Source organism: Chlamydotis macqueenii, chromosome 1, assembly GCF_036417535.1.
Source record: "Chlamydotis macqueenii isolate bChlMac1 chromosome 1, bChlMac1.mat, whole genome shotgun sequence".
Taxonomy (NCBI): Eukaryota; Metazoa; Chordata; class Aves; order Otidiformes; family Otididae; genus Chlamydotis; species Chlamydotis macqueenii.
The window spans coordinates 172,049,295-172,070,441 of NC_141556.1; the positions used below are offsets into that span (position 1 = coordinate 172,049,295).

Genomic DNA, 21,147 nt, shown 5'->3' on the forward strand with positions numbered 1-21,147 from the left:
TCCCATGTGAGCATAGAGGCACTTCTGTGGAGGATCAGGCCCTAAACTCACATTGAAAACCACAGAAAGGAATTCAGCACCCAGTCAAAAGGATGACTAATTGTTTACGTGGCCACTAGAAAAGCCAGTTGGCCAACTGGAGTTTACCTCTTTGCGTGGAATGATAATTCGGGTGCTGAAGGATAATTGGAGAGTTGAATTTTAGGGTAGCCTCAGCACCTTGGGGGACTCTGTGCCAACTGCTTTAAATGAACTGTGCAGGGCCTATAGTGACAGTGCATTTTCTTGCAGGTTTTGAGCTCAGCCATGCTGTTGAACTATTGAATTAATACCGTGCGTTGCAGACTGGCACTTGCCAGTGAAGAAAGCTCCTCTACCTTTGGTTTTGTAATGTATTCTGGTGCACAGGTCTGCTGTGCCTGTCTCTGTTTGTATTAGGTTAAATGCTGCTGAAGGAGATGGGTCTAATTATGGCCTTTCATTCAAGATTAATATGAAGTCATTAAGCTGGTTTATGCAGCCAGGTAGCTGAGCAATAGAAACATCCAGAACAACGATGAGGCAATGTTGGAGGCTGAAACCATGCAATCAGTGGGCTTTTGTTGTGAAAAAGGCATGGGAGCTAGAAGCGAGTGCTGCCTTCATCTACAGACTTGAGACAAAAACACAGGACTGAGAGAAGATTCACTGCAAAAGACTAGAAAGAGCTACCAAACCCACCACTGGTCCAACCCCGAATCAGCGGGCTCAGCTGAACAGGGAGGTTTGTCGCTCTGAACGCCCCATGATGCCGCTCTTACTCACTTTGCTCTCTGCGCAGCAAAACAAGCTCTGGTAGCTCTCTTTCGCAGTGACGGCACCTGAATGATTGCCCAATTCATTGCCAGCTTCCCCTCCGAGTAGAAACGCTCCAAAGAAACTCGGGCATTTTTCTAATGGCTGGATCGGAAAAGGGCAACGCTGCTGCAATGCTTCTGGGAGTAACTTCTCCCTGTTCTCCAAAACATCGCTCTTATTTTTGTGGTTGTGGAGAGTCAGGTGAGACAGAGGCAGATTTTCTTGGTAATTAACCAGGAGCTGATTGACTTTGTTAATGCTATCCTAGGTATTTTTTAAAAGGATTCGCTGACATGTGGGAGAAGCTAATTAAAAGAGAAAAATCAATTAAAGAAAGTTAGTTTGTAAGGAAAGAACAGAGAAATTTGAGAAAGGATTTAGGAGCCAGAGCTTACAAGACAAGAAATGAATTTTGAATAAGTTGATTTAATTGGATGATTATAATTTGGTAGTAAATTATATTTAAACTCACTCTTTTATTGGTTTTAAGATAAACTTATTTTTAAAAGCTCAGTGTGCCTGTTTTCTTTAAGCTTGGAGGAAAGGATGAGAAGACAGATACAACCCCCATATCTGAACATACACATCCACTCGCATTTTTCAACTGAACCATACTTCCATGTGCCAAGGGAAAAACATGGAAAAGGAGACACTGCTGGGGGCGGGGGCACTGCATAGGGCTGTTATGGGACCCTTCTGTCTTTCTAAGGCGTGAAAGAACCTTTCAGGGGAGAAACTTCCTTCGGGCAATGCTGTAGATGAGTGTGAATAGGTTTTATCCATTTTGAAAGTGGGAGAGAATTTGAATACTTCTTCTACACACCCAATAGGTGCCTTTAATTTACAATCACACAACTGCAGATGGACAACTGCAACCATATTCAGGCTGCTGTACAGTTCCTTTAAAGTTCTGATGGCAAAAAAAGCACCATGCCTTATCCCTTCACATTTATCATTTTCATTAGGGCACAATGCAGAAGTGCCAGGTACTTTCCAAAGAGACAACCCCTGCTATGAAAAACAGACATTCTTAGCTTAATATTGCTATGACTTCCAGCACCCAGTGCAAAAACACAGAACTTTCATTGTCAGGAGCTACAGAGCACATGCACGCACACACACACATTAGGCACTTTGTTTTATTTTGCAAAAAAAAAAAACACAAAAAACCCAAGAGTCTTTATATATAAACCATTTCATTCTCTCTCAAAACATTCTACAACTATACAGCTGTTCGCTCCGTCATTTGCATAGGAAATACCACAATACAAAAATAAGGTAGGGGGAGGCAAAAGAAGCAAAACAGCAACCAATTTATGCATGTGTTTCCACGTATAAACATTTGAAGCCTTACAAAATTATTTACACCGTTTGTCAACTATTTACATTAAGAGCAATATTTCTAACTATAACAAACAAAACTATAATTTATCAAGTAGGTGTAAAATTGTCTTAAAAAAAAGAGTCTATCGTATACCACAAATAAATAAAGACAAACAACAGTTTTAACAAAGCTAGGTTTTCCTGCAAGACCCTTTTTTGGTATTTTGATTGTCTATTCTAGCCTTTGGTTGACAGCTTAATATTACGGCTTGTGAAGTCCAGACACTTCCTAGGTTTGTTTGGTTTCCTCCTGTTGTCTGGCCAAATCCTACACGGTCTAACCTCATCTTTGGCCCTTCATCTACTACTTCAAGGCTGAACACTGTGGATCAAAGCCATTGTTCGCATAAAAGGGCACCACTTCATTGACTTCAGTGGCGTTTCAGTTACTTTTGTCAGCAGTAAATTTTCCCCTGCGTGTGTCAATCTGAACAGTGGACTAACTAAACTGCACTGTAATTTTAAACAAAATTACTGTATCCTTTACTTTCTAGTAAATTACATGCAATATCCACATTAAACTAGATCATACTGGTGCTGAACCAGCTTAACATGTCTGTGTATGAAAATTGCATCCTAAATCCTTCTTTTTAAAGTGATACCAAGTTTAGCTTATAGTAAGAGGTTTAACATTCTGTGTTCATTGTAACTATCCCCGTTATTTAAGCTTCCAATATTGACTTTACAGTTCATTCTAAATGTTTTCCCCTTTTAAGCAATTTGAAAACAAAATCCTGCTTTGAATATTCAGTGCACACCGTTTCAGTTAACAGGTACAAAACATCTGAACGCTTCGCCCATTTCTCTTACGAAAAATGAAGCTAGGTTGGTGCTGTTTTGAGAGGTATTTAACTTTTTTTTTGTAAATGTGCCGTGTTATCAAATGTAAAACAACTGCTTTTTTCAGGTGATTCTTAGAAAACTTTTGTATTAAACCTAAAAAGCTGATTTGCATATTTACAAAATCTTTGTCATAGCAAACATGCAATATACAGAACAAAATGTTTTGTTCTATGGCCGTTTATGAATTTTTCTAGGTACCTTATGTCCACAGAACGATTTAACATTTAAAAAAAACCCCACAAGTACTAAATATGTCCAGTAAAAACCTGACAGATTACAATTCATGGCTTTTCCACTGCGTTCATTCATCTGCAGCCTCTCATTAATTCGTTTACTAAACATTGTCACAATAATGACAGTGCTTTGGTCAAAACACCGCAAGAGAAAAAAAAAAATGTATAAAGCTGCAAGTCAAGACATAATACTTGTAAAGAGATGAAACCTGCTGACTAAAGCCATATACATCATGAGAGCAAACAAACGACCATATACTCTGGTATTGTGATACAGTGTCTTCCCTTTTTTCTGCATAAATATACAAAATATACATTTCCAGTTTCTTTTGAGATTTCTTTTAAATGGATAACCCATACTCAAAAATTAAACTCATTTTAGTTGTACGTCGAGAGTCAATAGGAAATTGCATAGATACAAAACAGCCTCAAGGACAAGTCCAGCTTTTAGTTCTGATGCCTTTTCATGTGGAGAGCCAGGTGATCGGAGCGGGAGAAGCTGCGATTGCATACAGCGCACTGAAAGGGCTTTGCCCCCGTGTGCTTCCTGTAGTGGCGCGTTAATTCATCCGAGCGAGCGAATCTCCAGTCACAGCCTTCCCACGTGCACTTGTACGGTTTCTCACCTGAAAGAGAGCACAGAGAAATGAGACTGTCAGCTGTCAATCTTCACTGATGTGACTTCACATTGAACGGCACTGCTGTTCAATTTAAAGAAGAGATAAACAACAAAACAGGAGCTGATGTTTCCTAATTATTGACAGCCCTACTCAATAGGCCCCAAACCAACAGCCTCTTTGTTATTTCACTGAGTTTTGCTCTTGAATCTGTGATTTAACACCTCAGTGAAGCGTGAGAAACTTTCAAACATACATATTGGAGACAGCTATGGTACAGAAATGCACAGAGGTTAAAAAACTGTATGGGATTGAAAGGTGCTCCCTTACATTCATCTCAATACGAGAGCAAGTAGGAAAAAAAAGCAGTCTCACGTGACAATCCAGCCTAGTTTGTAACTTACGCTTCTGCCTTTTTAAAATTGGTAAATTAAGTTATATAGAGCTTTTTTAAAGAGGTCTGAAATGGGAAGGAAGATTTCTATAAAGGTTCTTTGCAGTGTGCAGCTCTGCTCAAGAGCTTCTGATGTGTGAAGAAAGAGGTACAGTGTGTTACAAACACAAGAGGGACAGTATTTTCTAAAATGTCAGGGGCAATAAAAACCTGTGGTATCCTGGTTTGGGCTAGCTATATATAGGAGGAAGCACCTAAAAGATGAAAGCATCCATTTTCAGAATTTAATGTCTACAATCAGGTGCTTAGCCATATTAAAGGTGGCAAGTGCTTGCTGTCTCCATCAGTTTATACTGACACAGGGAGAGCATGGCGTCTCTGAAAACTTGCTGTGTTACAGCAGCCCTGAATACAACTTTGAAGTATCCAGTTAGTCTTTAATACACCGGCCCAAGCACGCAAATATTTGCATTTATCCGTTTTAGAACTATAAATGGGGTATTTTATGCATGCCTATGATTTATAGATTTGTTTGTTGAAATGGGAGAAACATGAAGCCACAAAGCCAAGATGACTTCTGTGTGAAAACAGAACTTTAAGCATGTACATACACCTGCTCTGGAGCTGGTATGGACATGATGTCACCATACAAGCAAGCTTCGTATAAATAAAGAGGCTAAGATTACCTATTTATAGGCTATTGGATGACGTTGGTTGACAAAAACACCTTTCAGTTGGGAGAACTGATTGCTATCTATATCCTTTATATCAACTTGACCCATTTGGCAAACAGAGAAAGAAAATCGAGTTTATCAAAGCACTCGGCAGTTGCTTCATCTGGAGCAGAATCAGACCAAGGCTTAGCTTTCCAAAAAGCCCTTTCCAACACTTCTCACAGATCTCCCTCTGGTCCCAGTCCTTTACCCTCAGAGTTTCAATGCTACAGCACTGTGGAGTGACTCCTGCTTTTCCCTGTTTTAACATCACACGCGCACCCGGAAGACGAACAGAAGCCAGCATCCTGCAATCAGACTGTTTGTTCTGCAGCAGTTATGCAAAGAACACCATTTGAGAAACTCAAAAACATTACTTCAGAGACGCCAATTTATCATTCAGATGAAATTATGAAACTGGTTTTGTCTGGGAGTTTCTACTGCTTCTTCTGATCAACTAACTAGTAACTTTCCATCTACTACCAAGAGCAGAAGTAGCCATTTGCTCACAATGGGGACATGATTTCATGTTGGCAGCAGTCACCAGACCTCTACAAGGAAAACTAAGGACCCAGCCAAACAATCACCTCTTTGAATAAACAGTGACCGGGATTTATTGAAATCACAGTGGAAACATATCATCCCTTAAGAAAAACAAACTTTGAGCCTGCCATCCCCTCTCACAGAGTTCAAAATTAGTTGGTGGATGGCAAACCAGAACACAAATTATTACCAATTTCTGTCATAGCTGAATTTACTCTGCCTGATGCTGATTGAAGACTGGAATGATCTACTATACAGGACTCTTTTGCTTCATGCAACATATACTATAGGTTAAAATACAGATTTCATTCAGACCCAGTGTGTAAAGCTTTTCTAACATCTGAGAAGCCAGTTCAGATGACACATTTGGTTTTCACAGTAGATGACAGGAAAGGTCTCTATTCAGTGATGGATCTTTTGCAGTATATACACCATCTTTAATGTATTTAAATTGGGTTACTAAACTGGGTTACAGACAATCCAGTCTGTAAAAGATTGTGTGGCTGATCCATAGGCATAGCACTAGGGAGATCTTCCATGAACACTGTGTTAAAACACACGGAGGCTGCACAAAAGTGTTACTTGTGCATTCAAAGCACCTTAATGTCAAGCCAGCGTATTTCTCTTTTTCTCCTTTCTTCACCCTCTTCCCCCATATCAGCTTCAAACTCTTCTTTGAAAACCTTAACTTAAAACTGTCGTATTACACTTGATGCTGCACTCCCTGTCTTGTGTTCCTCCCACTCTAACTGCCCAAAGAGAGCACGTGCTTGGTCAGGCCTCTGTACACTCCAAGCACTTGCTTATCCATTTTGCAGAATTACACAGGGAATGAGAGAAATGGTAAAGAGGTCGGGGAAACAGCACTTGTTGAACAGAAGCCTAGGAGTATTCAGGCCGAACCAGACTGGAATGGTGAGCAGGAGATTAAACACAGTTTCTAAACTTGTCATCGAGGAGGTATTGAAGTATGTGAACCTTCACCATGTGTCACACACTGTACTGGAAAAGCAGTCTCAAAGTTGTCGCTCGTAGGTGGTACCTGACTCCGTCTGAGTCCAAACAAAACTGCCGCCCCCTGTTAAAACTTCTTCTAACCTGCAAGCAGCATCAGTAGGTGATATGAAGGCTCTTGGCATACGAATCGCCAGCAGTCAGGGCAGCGGTGGAGCCTGTGCCTTGCTGGGCACCACAGCTTCCAAGTCAACACTGCATACAATGGCCAGACCCCCATCGAACTCCAGGGAGACCCTATCTAGAAACTCACCCCACTGTCATAGTCACTTCACCACCTGCCACAGCCGCCAATCCTCCCAGGCAATGGCGTTGCTCAGGGAAAAACTAGGCAGTGCCACGCAGAACAGCACCGCTCCTCCTGGCCGCCCGACTTCTGCAGACCTGCGCTAAACCGAGCAGTGCTCAGGGTGGAGAGGAACGAGCTGGTGCCTTACACAGATTGTTTTAACAGTGTTACTTTTATGTACTGGAAATTAAAGCCAGAATGCTGCTTTTAACCCCTGCTTTGGCCAACAGTGAGAACTGGAAAATGTATTTTTAGCGCCAATGTAGAGGCCCGGATTATTTTGAATAAATCCTAGGGGGAAAATACTGAATATCTATGTTTGTAATGCTAGTTTCCGTTGGAAAGTTCTATTTAAGAACTGAATCAATTTCAAATGTTTTCCTTTTGGGCAAGGAGGAAGGGGGGCAAGAAAAAGAAGGTGGAGATTATTTTCACTCCTTTAAAGAAAGCAGAAGAACAACTAGCTGGTAGTATTTTCTCTCTCTCAACCAATACACATGCTTTTTGTCATTTAGCAGAAATAATAATTTGGTTTAAGTTCCTGTGGCAAGGGAAAAAGAGCCTCACATTACATATTTTCTGAAGTGATGATCCTGCTTCTTTGCTATGCTGACTTTAAAGTGCTGAGAAATCCAGGGTTGAAGATTTATTTTTTAAAAAAGCAGGTATACACAACAAGGGACACTGAACCCTTTATCCGCTGTTTTCATTGGCTACATAGTAATGTAAGATTTGTTTACTTTAATGATTGTGTGAAATACAGTAGCTGTAAAGTTTCAGAAATATTTGGTTTTCCTCCAGCAATTTAGGGCTTCTATAGGGTGTTAAACCAAGAATGCCACTGGTCATCAAATACGAAGGCAGTACGGCTCGGTTACTGGAACACGATCACGGTATCAAACAGATATTTCACTGTAAAAGCAAGAAAACAGCTAACTCCTCCACTTCAGGGGAGCTTCCACGGGATTTGTTAGAATGTCAACACTGTTCAACTAAAACACCATGGAGGAAGCTGGTACCAATTTCCAGCCAAATAGCACACTCCAACCCTTTCTTCCCAAGCCAGAAATATTATACACCGCACTTCTGGGAAACAGAACTGCTTTCCTTTAAATTATACTTCAACAGGATAGGGATTTCATAAGTTTAATTGGATTTCTGCATAACCTCCTTCCAGTATCACTGATTTAAAATATTTTGCTAGGCTTATACATCACAAAATATATTTTTAAGTTCTTGAGCTGTTAATATGTATCCATTCTCCAGATTTAAAAAAAAATATATATATTTGTGCAGCATGAGAAACAGGCTTGTACTTGAGCACAGAAATTTTAAGCCCTAATGTTTAGTTTGGAAGCTCTTTTACAGAAAGCACCAAGCAACAGATAAGGGAGTTTAACCTGAAAGGAGACTATTTTGCTTGCAATGTGCCTCTGTCTGTTTAAAAAAGAAATAAATTATTTATAATGCTGTGAAATTGCAAGGATGTTAAAAAGAGGTCTGGAGGTCCACAAATAACATGCTAGCCTAACCAGTCACTTCAAGAGATAAACTACCTCAAGGCAGATCCCAAGGTTCTGGATCCTTGCTGATACCATAAGAAAATGGTCCGGACCAGTGAGACACACTGCATTGGCTCACTGTAATTTATCTCCTTGGGATGTGGTAGTTTCAAAACACACTGATTGCTTTCCTAACATTAATTCTAGCCACTGGCAGTGATCACCGTGGCCATGCTCATTTGGGTAAGGTACAGTGCTGCCAGTGGAGGGGTGACGCTCATTTTGAAGACACCCTCTATCTTCAACACGTAGCCTCTGCTCAAGAAAACCTTTCTGTTTAAAATTCTGTTTGGAAAAAACGAGTCACTGAAGACCTCCATTAGTGGTGAACTTCCCCATAAGCTTCCTTACTTCACCAAAGAGTTCTGCGGCTTTATTTCTGCAATTCACTGCTAGGATGGCTTTCTTTATATTTAAAGCCGCGAACAGCAAGGGACAGATTTCCAAACCTAAAGTTAGGTAACTCAATTGGTATGCAGAAATCCAAATACAGGTATTACACCAGCCAACGCCCGCAACTTCTCTTATTTCCTATCAGAAATTTCTGTCAGGGCGGTGAGTGTGCAGCTTCCTTGAGGAAGGAAAAGCAGCACGCGTTTCAAAGACTCCCAAAAGGCAACACCTGATTACAGCTCGTAAGGGTATAAAAGTAAAAAGACACCCCACCCCACCATTCTTTCCATCATTTTAATATTACTTGTGTTTATTATGGAATTATTTCTAGTGGTAAGTGTTCGGCCTTAAAAAATATTCAGCTAAGTGTGATAAAAAGGTGGTAGGCAAAGTAGAAGTTTCTACATCATAATTGCACCAATTAAGTACATAACCTATATTACGTCCCATTTAAAAACAGGTTATTATAAAGATTTGTGTTGTCTCAAAGTTCTCTGGTGCACTTGTTTTAAAATTTTTCACATCTTTACATCAATTGTCTTAGTTCCCTGACATGCTATGGCCTCAAATTCTTAGAATAAATAAGAACAAATGAAATAATATTCTTCTTCTGTTTTAGTTTGCCTGAAATAGCTTTCTTTCAGTTCATGTCACCACAGGCTTAAACTCTGGTCTCTTCCAGCCTGACTGGAACCGAAAGTAGTTGCTTGGGTGTATGTCTGCGTTCACTCAAATGAAGTTTTTAGCTTCCAACATTTACCCAAAATTAGGCCTTCCTTCCGCCATTGACTAAGTGCTGTAGCCATTGTTACAAGCAGCTTGTTGGTTATGGTTTTGCCCTTTTTTTAAGAGAGGGGTTTTTTTTAGAGAAAGAGCAGAAAGCTGAAATTTCAAAATAAAAAAAATTCCACCAGGTGTTTAAAAGCTTTTTAGTGCACTGAAATTCCCCATTGTCCACGATGGAGACAGATCAGAGGGCTGACAGAACACAAGGTACATCCAGCTTATTTTGTGAGTGATGAAATAAATTTAATCCTTGAGACATCTAGCCCACCAGTGATACGAATGCATAACATATGCTGCACACTTTTAAATGTGATAAAGCCTCTGCCTAGAATAGTGACGGCTAGAGCTAGAGGGTGACCATTAAGTACTACTTCACAACAAAACAGCTTTTTAAGGAATCTTGTAACAGAGAGCTGTTGCGCTTTGTAAATCTGATCACTGATAAATCAGGCCGTACTTCATCTCTAACAAGAGCACAAACAGGTAAAAAAGATAACTAACTGGTAAGCAAAGAGGATGGTCAAAGGAGTTGTGCATCGTTCACTTTCTGATGAGAGAGGCACAGAAGGCATTATCTTCTCAGAGCTCCCACCAGTGCTTGAAGCACTCGTATTTTGCTAAGTGTTGTCTTAAGCAGTTCAAGGATTACTGGGGAATCTTGACTGGCCTGTGCACTGGTTTATTTTCTTTCTGGCATAACATTCTGTCTTAACAGAGGTGGTCCCTCTTCAAGGAGATATGCAAACAAAGAGGAAAGGAATTTTTTTTTTTTTTAAGTAGGTTTATAAGAAATCCATGCCACCTGGGGTGCATGGCTGTGTCTACACGTCCTGTGCTGAAGAGCACATTTCCTCATCTACGCCTGTGGTGCAAGAACAGCTCTTTAGCTCTCACACCAGTAACACTGGCTTTTGTACAGTCAGATAAGAGGTGCTCTTAAAACAGAATTTATTAAACACGTACTGTGTAGACTTCCAGATTTCCATCTACTGTATGCACACACACACACACACAAAAATTTGAAAGCAACACATTAAAGCTATTTTAACTCAAAGCGAAGCACTGTACACTTGCCAAAATCAAAGGTTTTAATATGTCCTTAATCAGAGCTGTTAGAGATCACTGAATATAAATAATTCAGGCTGACAGGACAGGAATGCTGCTACCAAGATACTCAGACTAAACTAGGACATTACTTAAATGTTTCTAATCTTTCACCAATGGGAAGTGCAGGTCATCTAACAAACAACAAACACCACACTACCCTGGAACAAGGAGTCAATCGCCCCAGTCCAGCTCAGAAATTAATTACAATAAGGAATGTCTAATCAAATAATGGAAAGTTTTAATCATCAGCAATTGCTGTGAATCTTGGGACTATATTAGCCTATGTAGGGCGGTCTCAAAATGAACTATATTTAAAGCTGGTCTCTTAGGTCAACAGTTTCCTTATCAGGAATCAAATATCCTGGAACTGAAGTTTAATCCTCTCAGGGAGCAATTGACAGAAACAACAGGTTTTTTAAGCTTTCATGCTTAGAGGGACTTTCTAGGCTTTTAATCAAAAAGAAAATATTCGGCTTTTCTTTACAGTATCTAAAATCTAACAGGACTACCCCTCACTTGACACCTTGGAATTTAATTCCTGCTTCATAAAAATTACGTGCTGGGTGCTGATCTGAATGACCAGAAACATTTAATTAAAATTTAGGCTTATGTTGCTAAGATTTCACCCTCTTCTGAGCAACACATTCAAACATGTCTCATTTAGGTTATGACTACAGATAAAGAACCGGATCAATTAATCTCAAGGCCCGTGATTATTCACAAAGTGTTTGGGGAAAAAAAAACGAACATTATTTTCCCTTAAACTGTGGTTTGCAACAGGAAAATAATGTACTTCCATTTCTCACACAGGCAACTAATGGATTTAGCAGAATTCATAAATAAAAGATACCAACATATTCTCCAGCAGCACGTACCAACACTGCACTTTAATGCACTTTGTCAACAGTTTTATTTAACTCTCCTCCATTTCTCCTTATTGTCTCTATCAATGAGTGCATTTACTGACACCTCCTTAAAGCATAATCTGTGCAATTCACTCATCTAACAGGTTAAAGAAGCAGACTCTGCACAGAAATATTGCTTAATAGCTACTTTCGTGACGCAAGGATTTTTCCAGGATGAGGTTTGCTATGCACACAGAAGGCTGCAACCATGAGCGAGGCAGAGTCTTTTGGGGCCTGGATTCCTCACTTCTACACCATGAGTGAAACCCCTCACCTAAGTCTCAGGATGATTTGAGTCAATACATATTTTTACAAGGTGTTTTCTTTTTTTCTAGCAGGAGTCCAACAACCACTCGTCTTCCCTTCTGAACAATGGGCATCCTGAATTCCGGGGCAATTCTATATGGTACCACCTTTAACAATCATCCATACACAGCTATGGTAAACTCAGAGCACAAAGTCCTATGGACTGCTGAAGTCTATTGGTCACAACCTGTTCTCTAATTCTGATGTACCATCAGAGCCTAATTCTGGATCTATTGAGGCAGAGATCTAAAATAAAATAAAACGTTTAACACCTTGAGGAACCACACAACTCAGCAGCTGTCCCATGCCTACATAAACATTTGAAATAACTAGAGACGGTGGAAGTATTTTGAGTGCATCTCATTTAGAGAAATGCCATTTCTCTTGAGTTATCTCGGCTTCCACTTCCCATCACCAAATACAAACTAGATCTATAGATAGAGATGAAATAGTTCTGCAGTTAATGCTAGAAACTATTAATGGCAAGCCCACCATGTGACCAGAGAACATGCCTGGTCAAAGACTCTGTATACAGAAAACCAACACGCAGCTGGAAAATGTCCTCAGTGTGCGTGCCTTGATGTGTTCAAAACAATGACAGATTTTCCTCTTAAAACCATACACAATTCTGAAGTGTGCAGCTGTTCACAGAAACAATAATAAAAAAGCTCCACCCTGGAGCCAGGAGCTCTTCTGCAGCCGTACAGGTTGGGTACAGGCAGGGTATTCCAGATGCCTGTGTATCAAAGCCTCAACTTCCACAGTCCAAATCTTTAACGCATAAAGAAAATTAACAGGATAAGTTATAGGACCGCTGTTTCTAAAGGATTACCTGATATATATGTATATATTTGGATGCCAGAAAAGGAATCAAATGGGGTCTATCTACAAGACACAAGTAACTGCTTTTCACTGACATTTGGCACGTTTCTGAAGGCAGACTCAGAGCTGCTACGCCAGAGCCTTAAGGTGCTTTTACTGCTGGACAGCCCGCAATAAACGCATAACCCCCTCCCCCATTATAGACCACAGTTGCACAACGCTGATTATGAAACGAAACTCGTTCCATGACTAACAGGTAAAATTATTCTAAAAGACAATCCCTGCTTCGAAAGGTCAAAAAATCCAATCTGTTTTGAGAAATGTTCCAACAGGTACTTCAGCATACTGAATACCATTTTACCTGTTTCAGGAATAACTAGTATCAACCTAAGATACCATCCTGAAGTGTTTTAAGGCATTAAAATGTAACTGGACATCTGCTCCAGAACCGCACAGAGGTGGATATAAAATGTCCCGTACCTTTGCAGCATTCGAATCTTTTTTCATGTTCATTTTGGGAGTTACCAGCTTTACCAACAACTAAAATTCACTTCATAATTTATAAATGCTGCAGCGTCACCTCGAGAAAGAGAAACGGGTGCCTGCTGCAGCGACTGGTACAAATACATTAACCTCGCTTATCTCTTTATGTGAATACTGGATTCCTAATCAACAGCAAAAGTCCAGTGTAACTACATTAAACCAGAATAACTATGCCAGCTTATACCACCTGACTTAGTGTAAGGTAAACACCTTGGGAACACATAAGAAGAAAAACGTTAAGAGATTTGCCTCTTGTCCATTTCCTATAGTTTTATTTAAACCTAATTTATAAAGTCTTGACAGTGTGTTCGTATCTAAATTGGAAAAAAAGACTACAGTCTACATTCCACCTATCAAAAAACAACATTTCCTTTAGGTTTGTTCTCGAAAAAAAGTCTACTAAACCCACTGAAAGCCTTTCAGAAGAGAAAGGCTGCTAAATAAATACTGTGAAAAGGCTGAGATTTTCCAATACAAAAGAAAAACCATAAGGTCTGTCTTGACTTTTAATGGCAGACAAACTCTGCTGCAGGCTCTTTTATTTTAAGATGACAGATTGCTGAGAAGGGCGGGGACTGGTTGGGATGAGAGAGAGACTGCAGCCAATTTTAAAAGGTATTGTTAAGAAACTAAGAATAAGGAGAAAACAACTTCAGTGGTCCATGATTACTAAAGAACGGGTTTAGCCAGATAAACAGGTCGGCTATCCCTGAAGGGATTTGAAAGAATATCACACACAACTTTATTAAAATGGATTACGTGACACTTGCTTTAGACTTTGAAGGTAAAAGCTTCACAAGAGAGAGTCCTTTTTATTTTTTTTTTTTTAAAAAAAGCTCAATAGTCCTGGATGAGTTCACAGTTCTGGGGGATGGGGTACACAGAGGTACACACCTCGGCATCGACCCCTTCTCTTTGGAGATCAATAGTGGGATTCCCCTGCGCTCCTGGAGGAGCTGTGCAACTTCACGGGTTTCCCCGAGTTTTTGCCTGTTTACTTTAACATTCAATAAATTAATTTATGGTACTAGGTAATACTATGTTGAGGCAGAGATCAGAATCGGTGCTGGAAATCTTTAAGTATTAAGTGAATATTCACGGGAGTTAAAGTAATCCAAACTCTGAAATAATGCAGGTAACAAGATACGGACTCACATTCTTGCATGTAATGCACGCTTTAGACAGTTTATCCCTTCATTCACCTCCCCAGAAGATCCTTTGTATTACAGACCTGCTTAAGTTCACTAGATTTTTATCTAAAACAACATTCTTGTTTCCATGAATCCATCAGCTCCTTTGACCTTTGCACGTTTATCCACATTTCTAAGGTCAAATATCTATAGGTAAAAAAGTGAAGGCAACAATAAACATTAGTGACCCTAAGCAATATATACTAGTGATGTGGTATGTGTTTCTATGCACACAAGTATTTACTTTATAAACCCTGAAGTCATTACTACTCAAGGTACAAAAAAAGATAAAAATTTATTTTTAAAAAGGAAAAGTGTACGTTTCAAATGATGACTATGTAATGTTCATTTTTAGACTAAAGCTTTGCTTATCTCTCTTCCTCGTTACTGTGTAATAGCAAGCGAGATATTTAAAACTGGTATTCAGTTGCTGGCTGAAGTGCGTAAGTGGAAATGGCACACTCTTAAACTTACAGATTATTTATTAAACAACAACGGGGCAATACTCTCTGACATTATTCACGTTTATAGCCTCATGAAAATATTTCTTTCTTACAAAGCTTACTGGTAATTAGTGGTTATACGTATCAAAAATATTTTTAACAGTGTTCTTGTTTAGTCTATCACTAATGTAAAGCAATAATCTTCATACAGTTGCTTTTAATTTTTTACTGCAACTACAACACAGATAACTCTTTCATTTATCAAAACAAAATTTCCATAGTAACATTTAGCCTGAAGATACTCAATTTTTTTTTTACGATAATCCAACAATCCATTCAAAATAGCTGCTGAATAGAAGGCCTTGTTTCCACAGAGATAGTGAAACATTTTGTTAGATCATAGCTCATGCTAAGTTTTGTTTTGACTTTTGGTTTAAACTTAGGTGAAAGCCGAAGCACAGTCGTAGTGCTGGCAGCCTGCTTCAGTAAGCGAGTTGCTTGAACTGCGAATCCTGTTTTGCTCTGAATCGAAGTCCATGCATAAAAGAGCTGGGGGTTCACACTTGTTTTTAAAAACAGACGTCGCAGCTCTCTCATTTGATTTCTTTGCAAAATCAGCCATGTGCTTCTCATCAATTTAGCGTAAGCAGTTCAGCAAAGAACTGTCCTAAATAGTTTCAGGCTGTTTTCCTGTTTTTCTCCCCGTCTCCCTCTCTCCTCCTTCCCCCTGCCTCAGCAGGTGAACCCTTAGGGAGAGCGGCGAGGGTGGTTCCACCTCCCAGCCACTGTCCTTGGCATGCCTGGCTCCTGCGCCCACGCACAAGCCACGCTCTGTCCCCAGCTCCGCTCCACGCAAGCCTGTGAACGGGGACTGCGCCTGTGGCTGCAGGCTGAATTTGATCGAGGTACAAAAAACAAGTGTGACACACTGACGCTTTTTATTTCCTCCATTTTAATGTCTGTCAGCAACAAAAAATTGAAATCATGTCTTTAAAAAAAAAGAACCACCTGTCTTAAAAAAAAAAAAAAATATGCACACTTAATGCTAAGGATGAAGCAAATGGGAACACCTTGGGAGTTTTCGTGACACTTCTGAAAAATTCTAAGATTAAATAATTCTAACAGGTCAAAGAAAACCCAAACCAGAAACTTCTACTTGTTTAGAAAAATATTGAAAACTATAACAAGTTTACTGTGCTTAATACATTATTCAAGAGAAACAAAAAGTCCTTTTTTAACACTTCATGGCATTTTAGATTGAAAAGGAAAATTTCCATCTGTTCTATTCTGAACTATTTTGAGTTCCACATTCTAAAAGATTTAACAAAACCGTGTTACGAATAAAAGCAATTTTTCTTCTCGTCGATCAATTAAATTTTTCTTAACTGAACTGTCTGCCTAAACCCACACCACTCTATAGAACACAGGGAAGATGGCAGATCAAACACTTGCTTTCTCAGAAAATGTGTAAGCCATTAACGAACAAGAGACAGTGAAAGATCGAGTACATACCCGTGTGAGTTCTCAGGTGCGCTTTTAAGTGAGATGACTTTGTATAAACTTTCGTGCAGCCTAAAACAAAACAAAACGGCAGAGAGGCATTTCAGTAGGGAGAACAGGAACGCTCCATGTTAAGTTCAGACTTCCTCACACAATACTATGGTACTATCTGGAAACATTTATGTTTACTACCTTCTGGCACCATCATTATTTAGAAGTATAATTTTACACAGAGAGCTCCTAGGGATATGTTGCTTTACACAGAAGAGAGAAAAAATGTGATGTTTCTGGTATATATACTACCTTGTAATGTAGCATAGACCAACAGCTGCTACAATCTACATACAGTAACACCTGCTACATAAATTAACAACTCAGAGGGGCATTTTATTTTTTTTTAATTTCCTACAGGACTTGGTCAAGCCAGATTCAGTCTCATTGTTACCCAGGCCTCAGCATAAGTCTTCCACTGAGCATTTACCATGCGGCACACCAAACGGGTGATGCAACGCTGAGAGTGATGTTGGTAAAGGGGGAGATCAACCTCGAACAGCAATTTCTCTCTGTGCTCGGATGAGTGTGAACTTCTTGTATCTGGGATCACGTACTACATGGAGGCACCATTTACAGTCAGGTCCCTCTTCCCCTTCAGCACAGGAGAAGGAGAGGCTGGAAGGAAATCCATCTGTGAACAGTTTTCAGAGGTAACTTTAACAGATTTATGCAGGCGGCTGAATCCTCTGTTTGTAACAGGGAAGACAGGGCCGTGGCCTCAGCTACCAGGAGCTGAAATGATTCTTTCAGTGCCAGCAGATTCTATGTTAGACAAACCAAGGCTCTGCTCCACCACGGGTGTTGGAAAAGTGGAGCAGGAGCTGCATAGTCACACTCACTAGTTTATTTGTTTGGGATTTTTTTTCCTATGGAGTACAAGTTTTGTAACACAGTAAAATGAGCTCAGGCATTTAAGAGAGTAACAAACGACACGAAGAAGAAGTGTAAGTTATTTCAAGAATGTGTATGCGTGCCACACAAAATAAGACAATAAAGAAGAGAAATTCTTCTTTAACAAGAAATTATTTGCTTCTCCCTAGGTGTGGACTACACTAAAGAAAACCACTTACACCTTGTCCACGATTATTCACATATTTTTATTGTACCAGCTGGGGTTTTCCGGCACAGGTCGCTTACCGGGATAGTCACAGTAGTGGATACGTCTTTTCTCCAAATCCGGGTTACTTCTCCTGTTGTATCTGACAGGTTGGATGTTCTGGGGGGTTATGGGCAGAGTCGCTGGTAAATTTGGATTGTGAATTGCCAGCTTGGAAGCTATAGTCGCGGCGTATGACGGAGGAGGGGTTAAATTCTGTAGCATCTCTGCTTGTCTATCTGGACTTCCAGGCTCTGAGCTTGGGGGCGAAGGAGGGAAGTAAGTGGCCTGCTGCTGCAGAAACTGGTTTGGCATGGTGTAGGTGCAGGGTGGGATGCCCTGGAACTGTTTCATCCCAGTCTGTGGAACAGCCGAGGAGAGCGTGTTAAGGCCCGCCATGGCTGACGGCATGGAGACATTGTTAAGGGAGTCCATCACGGCTGCCTGGGTAGTAGTGTTGGGCATATCTAAATCCGGCGAGCTCAGGAGCTGATATAACTGGCCTTGCTGGGGTGTGACAGAAAGATGAACATCTGGAGTAGGAAGCTCCTGCTTGATGAAAATGTTGTTCACATCGGGAGTTTGGTGGGAGCTGAAGATGCTGGTAAATTCGGGGAGGGCCTGAGTAGGGGCAGGGGCAGGGGCAGTAGTTTCACTCTGGTGACTGAAGATGGTGACTGGCTCTGTCTTGATGTGGGTTACACAGGGTCGCTGAGATTTGTACAGGCCAGTTCTCAGGTGGCTAATGTCGGGGAGGAAGACGTTCATGTTGATGCTGTAAGGCAACCCTTCGCTGTCAGTGAAAAACTGGTCTACAACCGAGGCACTGTCTCTTCTGTATTTCTTATGTTCGGGGATGACGGGAACAGGCGGGAGCTGAGGTGCCAGGTATTTCTCCATTTCACATCTTGTCTACAAAAACAAAACAGACCATAATCCACATGATTTGTTACCAACTAAGAAAGATGATGGCATGTGAGTCGCGTGAGGCTTTGCAAATAAAGGGCAATACTGTTCACCCAGCCGCAAGCTACCTACGGAGGAAGTTATAAACATCCATGCTAATGAAAACCTGTCTTTTATAATCCGCACGCTAATCAACATCATCAAGGACAAGGAGATAAAGTCACGGCACAAGTTGTTCACGCACAGAAAGCATTAAGAGCAATCTGATGTTTCAGCATTTGACAAACTTTTCATCTTTTATGCCTACAAGACAGCACAAGGAGCAGAAATGACAAGCACTGTGCCTAATCTGCAGATCTCCTGCTCTGGAATTCACTGCTTGAGCAGGGTGACTGCCTATCTGTTTCACCCGCTTCTCTTTGAAATGCTAACTTAAAAAGCCACATCCCCGGCTGGCGATTTGAATCCTAAAACTTCAAATAAAGGGTTTTACAATATATTTATATTCTATGCTTCCAGGATTTTTCATCCTAAAAGAAAGGTATTTGATTAGAAATACGACACTGAAGTGTAAAGTTGTAAATAATTTTGACTAAAAACAAGACAGGTTGTCTGCATCAGAGCGCTCATTGTGTAAAGTGTCTCTGGGACGACACTTCAAAAAAATAAAATAAAACCTGTGCAGTGTATAATTGGCTAATGGTGCGATAAACATGTCCCTATCCATGCCTCGGTCCTAGGAGAGCTCTTTAATTACTGGGAAATCATTCTCTTGGCGAATTCTCTTGGTGCGAGGGAATCCGTGGGTGGCTGGAGCCCGATCCATTACGGGTACAGTCATCGGCAAAACATTTATCACGCACTCTCCAGTGGGCAAATGCTACATTCCCCCCTGCCCTGTCAAGACCGCGCTCATACCAGACCCGTTTCGTACCCCGCAAGGGAAAGCAGCTGACAAACAGCAACTCTGCCCCAAAGTGGATTTTAGGGCTTTTTCTTCAAAGACCCCCGGTAAACACCACAAACAAACACAGCCGCCTTCCCCGTCCCTTTGATCTGGATCTGCCCCGACATGCCAGGCTACTTTTTTTCCAGCTCTTGTTTACGAGCCGAGGGCAGCTCGCTTTGAAGACGGGAGTTATTTACTCGCCGGGGAAGACTCTACCGAAACGCAGCCGCCCCACCGACCGCTGCCCGGCACCGGGGGATCCCCGGGACCCCCCTCTCCCCTCCTACCCCGTCCCACCGACCGCGGGGGCTGGGAACGCGGGCAGGACCCGCGCAGGGGGAGGCCGCGGCCCGGCGGGAGCCGCCTTCCCGCCGAACACCGCCCGCCGGTTGAAGCCCGGCCGCGGCCAGCGCCTCCCGCTTTTCGCGCTCCTCCAGCTGTTCGCCTGCGGATCCGCTCCCAAACAGGACGGGCAGAAAGTCCGGGGAAGTCCCCCCCTCTCTCCCGGTGCGTGTTGTGTCTCCCGGTCCCCCCCCCCCCCTCCCCGCCCCAACCCCGAACATGACTCCCTGCGTGGGCGAGGAGGACAGGCGGCCGCTCTAATTCTGCCGCCGGGCAAGTGCACAGGCAGCAGCTGTAGCTTTCAACACACCCGCGGGGGCACCCCTGCTCCCCCCACCAACCCCGTCAGCCGCCGCCGGAGCCCGCGCCCCGCCTCAGCCCCGGCCGCCTCACCGCGCTCCGCCGGCGGGAAGGAGGGAGCCCCGCTGCTCTCCCCGCTCCCCGGCCCCTCCGCACAGGGCGGCGAGATGGGGCGGGGGCCGCTCCCGCCCTCCGCACACACACACGGAGACACCGCCGCCGCCTCAGCCCCGCACCTCGGGGTCCGCTGCCCTCGCCCCGCAGCCCGGCCCCACCCAGTCCCGCTCCCCGCCCGGCCGGCCCCGCCGCGGGAGAGGGGCGATGGCCGGTGGGGCGTGAGTCGGGTGGTGGCCGCTGCCTACCTGCACCATCTCCTCCGCCGGCATGGTCGCCCCGCCGCCCCCGCCGCCGCCGCCCCCCGGGTGCTGCTGCTGCTGCTGCTGCTGGGGCGGCGGCGGCGGTTGCTGCTGCTTCAGGTCCTCCCCGGGGAAGATCGCTGCCTCCCTGGCCCCCAGGACAGGCTTGAGCTGCGCGAACACCGGCTCCTCGGGCTGCTGCACGGGCCCCAGGCGGGCGCTCATGGTCAGCACCCGGGTGGCCATGAGGCTGGTGGCGGCGGTGGGTGCGGGTGCGGTGCGGTGCGGACGGGCTGCCCGCCCCGGCGCAGGGGGAACCGGCCCGCGGGCGGCTGCGGACGGGCGGTGGCTACTCGTGCGCTCACTCCCCAGGAGCCCCAACCCGACAGCGCATCCACTCCGGTGTCGTCAGTGCCTCCGCCTGTACCTGGCCGCGGGTATCTACCCGGTGACACACGCCCGCCTCTATTTCACCCTACTCCACCCCCGGCCCCCCCCCCGCTACACCCCACCCAGCCCGGCGAAGGGGGCCGGCCCCGTGGGCTGCCCGGCCTACGGGGGAGCCGGACGGCTCCTCCCCGCGGTGCGGCTGCTCTCTCTCCTCTTCTCTCCTCTCCCCTGCCCTGCCCCGCTGCGGCGTGACCGGCCCCGGGGAGCGCGACGGCGCGGGGTGGCCGGGTCCCGGCCCCAGCCCCGGTCGCTGTCGCGGTCCCGGCGGGGC

General features: G+C 43.2%; 1 protein-coding gene across 1 annotated transcript; it reads right to left on the minus strand.

The window, feature by feature from the left end:
- Positions 1-1,991: 1,991 nt before the first annotated feature.
- On the minus strand, positions 1,992-20,882 carry KLF5 (KLF transcription factor 5). The gene is made up of 4 exons (XM_086771783.1): positions 20,433-20,882; positions 17,615-18,485; positions 16,436-16,495; positions 1,992-3,922 (listed from the first exon to the last, which is right to left on the minus strand). Exons 1-4 carry the CDS (start codon positions 20,670-20,672, stop codon positions 3,744-3,746), a joined length of 1,350 nt encoding a protein of 449 aa, XP_086627909.1. The 5' UTR covers positions 20,673-20,882; the 3' UTR covers positions 1,992-3,743.
- Between the last annotated feature and the right edge of the window lie 265 nt (positions 20,883-21,147).